At 47.3% G+C, this 3,041-nt stretch overlaps 1 protein-coding gene and 1 non-coding gene across 2 annotated transcripts; both read right to left on the reverse strand.

Moving 5' to 3' along the window:
* Nucleotides 1–2,273: 2,273 nt before the first annotated feature.
* TEOVI_000617100 lies at nucleotides 2,274–2,346 on the reverse strand. The gene has a single exon. It is a non-coding gene; the product is annotated as a tRNA-Arg (tRNA).
* Nucleotides 2,347–2,384: 38 nt separating this feature from the next.
* On the reverse strand, nucleotides 2,385–2,972 carry TEOVI_000617200 (uncharacterized protein; the record flags this gene model as incomplete). Its single annotated transcript, XM_067223819.1, has 1 exon — nucleotides 2,385–2,972. One exon carries the CDS (start codon nucleotides 2,970–2,972, stop codon nucleotides 2,385–2,387), a length of 588 nt encoding a protein of 195 aa, XP_067079920.1.
* Between the last annotated feature and the right edge of the window lie 69 nt (nucleotides 2,973–3,041).

A 3,041-nucleotide genomic window follows, 5' to 3' on the forward strand; every position in this document is an offset into this window, starting at 1 on the left:
CCCCCCTTTTTTTAAGATTCATAGTCGAATACAAATTCCACACACACACCGTAACCTCCTGAGATTTGTGCCAGTTATTCTCCTATGTTGTTTAAGCACACGTCCATAAATTTTTTTCATTGCATTCAAGCAAAAAAAAAACTTTCTTATCGCTGCTTGATGAAAAACTCGTTGCACCAATTCAACCCCTAAGCATCTTCAGGAATGTTCCCGCTGTTTATATTTGTTCGCCCGTATTGTACGCGCGAGGTGCGACTGTTTTACTGCGCTTCATTCCATGTTTTTATCCGTCTTTATTGTTATTATTGTGTGTGTGTGTGCGTGTGCGTGTGCGTGTGTGTTATGGCGGTCGGTGTAGCCGCCTTTATCATCGTCTGTTGGGCATCATATATAATTAAAATATATGTAAATTTCTACACTTACGTGCTTACTTTATGTATATTTATGTATATGTATGTATGTGGTGTATATGTGCGTACGCATCCCTTTTTTATATTGACGGGCGGGCGCCAGGTTAGCCTCCGCCATGTATAAGGTGAAAGACTCAGATCGCCATTCACCCGTGGAGACTTTACTTAATTTTGTTGTTTTTGTTAAACCGCTGTGGTACCGGTACACATGACGGGAGGTGCAGACGCCTCCAATTAAGTTATTTGTTCCCTTGCCTTAGAAATTGAAGTAAAGATGAGGTCGACTTAACGAAGGAAAAAAATAGGGTGTGTGAAGAGAATGTGGTTGGATTAACTTATATCTTTCCCTTGCTCTCTTTTCCCTCCGCTCCTTCCTCACTTGTTTTTCTTATTATTATTTTTTTTTTGCGGAGGTACCACTTTGCATGTTTTTTTTTCCAAATACCACTGCTGCCGTGGTGTGTGTGTGTGTGTGTGTGGTGAGGATGGAATAGGGGAGTTGAACGTTCATCCAAGTGCAAACGCGATGGTCCTGTCGTAATTCCCTGTTACAAATGTGTCACATCGCTTGTTTTCGTACTGCTTGTAGGGAAGGTCATTAGCAACATTAGTCGAGCGTCAATGGAAGATAACTTATTTATTATTGAAAATGACAGCAATATTTCATCCCAATTGAAAGGTTGGGATTATGTGATGGGAATGTTAGTGATGGAAAAACCGCGGCTCCGGAACGACAGAAAGTGCGCCAGGTAAGAGTTGATGACGGGTTCCGCTGCATGCGTGTAAGTATATTTTTTTCTTCCGAATGGAATAGGAAACCGCACTGCATGTCTCGCTGAATTGAGTGTGCTCCAACCCGTTTGCACGTAACGCCTGTCTACCACCACGCCTTTATTGCTGTGGGCAGCTTCCAGTCCTGAGGGATAAATCCCAAACTTTCGGCGTTCAGCTGCTGATACTGAGACAAACCCAAGAGAGTCGGGGACACGGAAAAGTATCCGCGCCTCGGCCCGTTTCAAAGGCACAGCGTTGGTGACGCCTTTTCCTTTTTGGATATATTTCTCCAATCCCTCAAATATTTTTGTAAACGGCTCAGTGGCGGCATTGGGGACTCGTGCCTCTTCGAAACCACAATCCTAAAGGGCCGGCGAAACACAGTCAAGCAGCGTAAATCAAGCATCATATTTTAAAAAGGACGTTTGCCGCTCGCTACCAATAAAACTTTTAGGGTTATTTAGTTACAAAGAATAACAGTTCGCATCGTATGGTAAGAATGCAAACATTAACGGGGTTTGGGTAACCCTTTGCTCTTCCTCATCACTCTGAAGGCGCGCCCGGGAGCGCCTCCTTCCCTTTTTTGTACAGCTTTTTCATTGAATTTTGTGAAGGAACCTCTCCTGAGGGTCGACTCCCCGTAGAGTGTGGAGGATAATAAGCGCCATAATGATCTGGCTGCAACTCCGCTTCGCATCCTCGAAGCCGAGGGGCGTATGTGAGGATGCGAAACAGGGGTTAATAAACAGCCGATGCGGCAGTCACCATTTTCCAGAAGAAGGTTTAATTAGTCCCTTCTTCACTTCCCACCACGAGTCACCAGGCACCGGGGACACCGCTCCTTAATGGCGTCCGTCTCCCTCTTTTGCTCCTCCTTAAAGCATCGCGAAAATGATGAGGCTGAGGGAAAGGCATGACCCGCACGTCTTTTTGTACCAGAAGCTGTAAACACGTTTCATTAAAACCAAGGTTCAAATCAAAAGGGCACCGGTGTTTCCATTGGACCCAAGAGCTCGCAAAAGTTAAATTTACTGGAAAGTAGACGGAGGCTCGCGCGTGTTTGAGGTTGCGACGCCTGAAGAGGGAAAAGCATCCGTGACAGGATTCGAACCTGCAACCCTCTGATCCGTAGTCAGATGCTCTTCCATTGAGCCACACGGACGTGAGAGCCGCGTGCCGTTATATATTTCTAAATGAACTTTAGTAGCCGAAAAGCATGCGACCGCTCGTCCGCTTCGTTTGGCCAATCCTCCAACGAGCCGATTCTTTTCGGCGGCCCAGGGAAAGAGCAATGCGCTCAACATTTGATCTCGAGGGGTCAAAGTTACTGCGACCAGTGAGGGGCACGGCTACGGATGCGCCGTGGGCCCTGGGGGGAAAGTGTGACATCTTCACCTGTCGGCACAGTTGCCGCAAGTGGAGGGGCGGAAATTCAGGAGCCTTTTCCTCATTTTGGAAATAGCGCTGCGGGTTGCTGGCGACTAAAAAAAGCACGACCCCAACGGAAAAGGTTCCGCGCGCTAGCACAAATGTCCTTTCGGAGCCAAAGTCGGTGACGGAGAGAGAGACTAACATGGGTAACAACAGAGTGAAATACCACACAAAATTGTGCACCGCGCCTGGAAACAACGGACACAACAGGAACATGTTTTTTGCTGATTTGGGCATGGGGAAATTTGCCCCGGCACGGGGCCCGCTTCGCGAACCTCGGTGTCGTGGAAAGGGCTGTTGCAACGGCAGCCCAACGGCAACAAACAGCAGTTTTGCGCCGGGTTTTGGTATCTGCATGGGAAAGGGAACGCTCAACTAGACAAAAACAATAACCCTCCACGTGCGATGCACCTTATCAGTGAAGGC

Source organism: Trypanosoma equiperdum (genome assembly GCF_001457755.1).
Source record: "Trypanosoma equiperdum strain OVI genome assembly, contig: ctg_1979, whole genome shotgun sequence".
Classification (NCBI taxonomy): domain Eukaryota; phylum Euglenozoa; class Kinetoplastea; order Trypanosomatida; family Trypanosomatidae; genus Trypanosoma; species Trypanosoma equiperdum.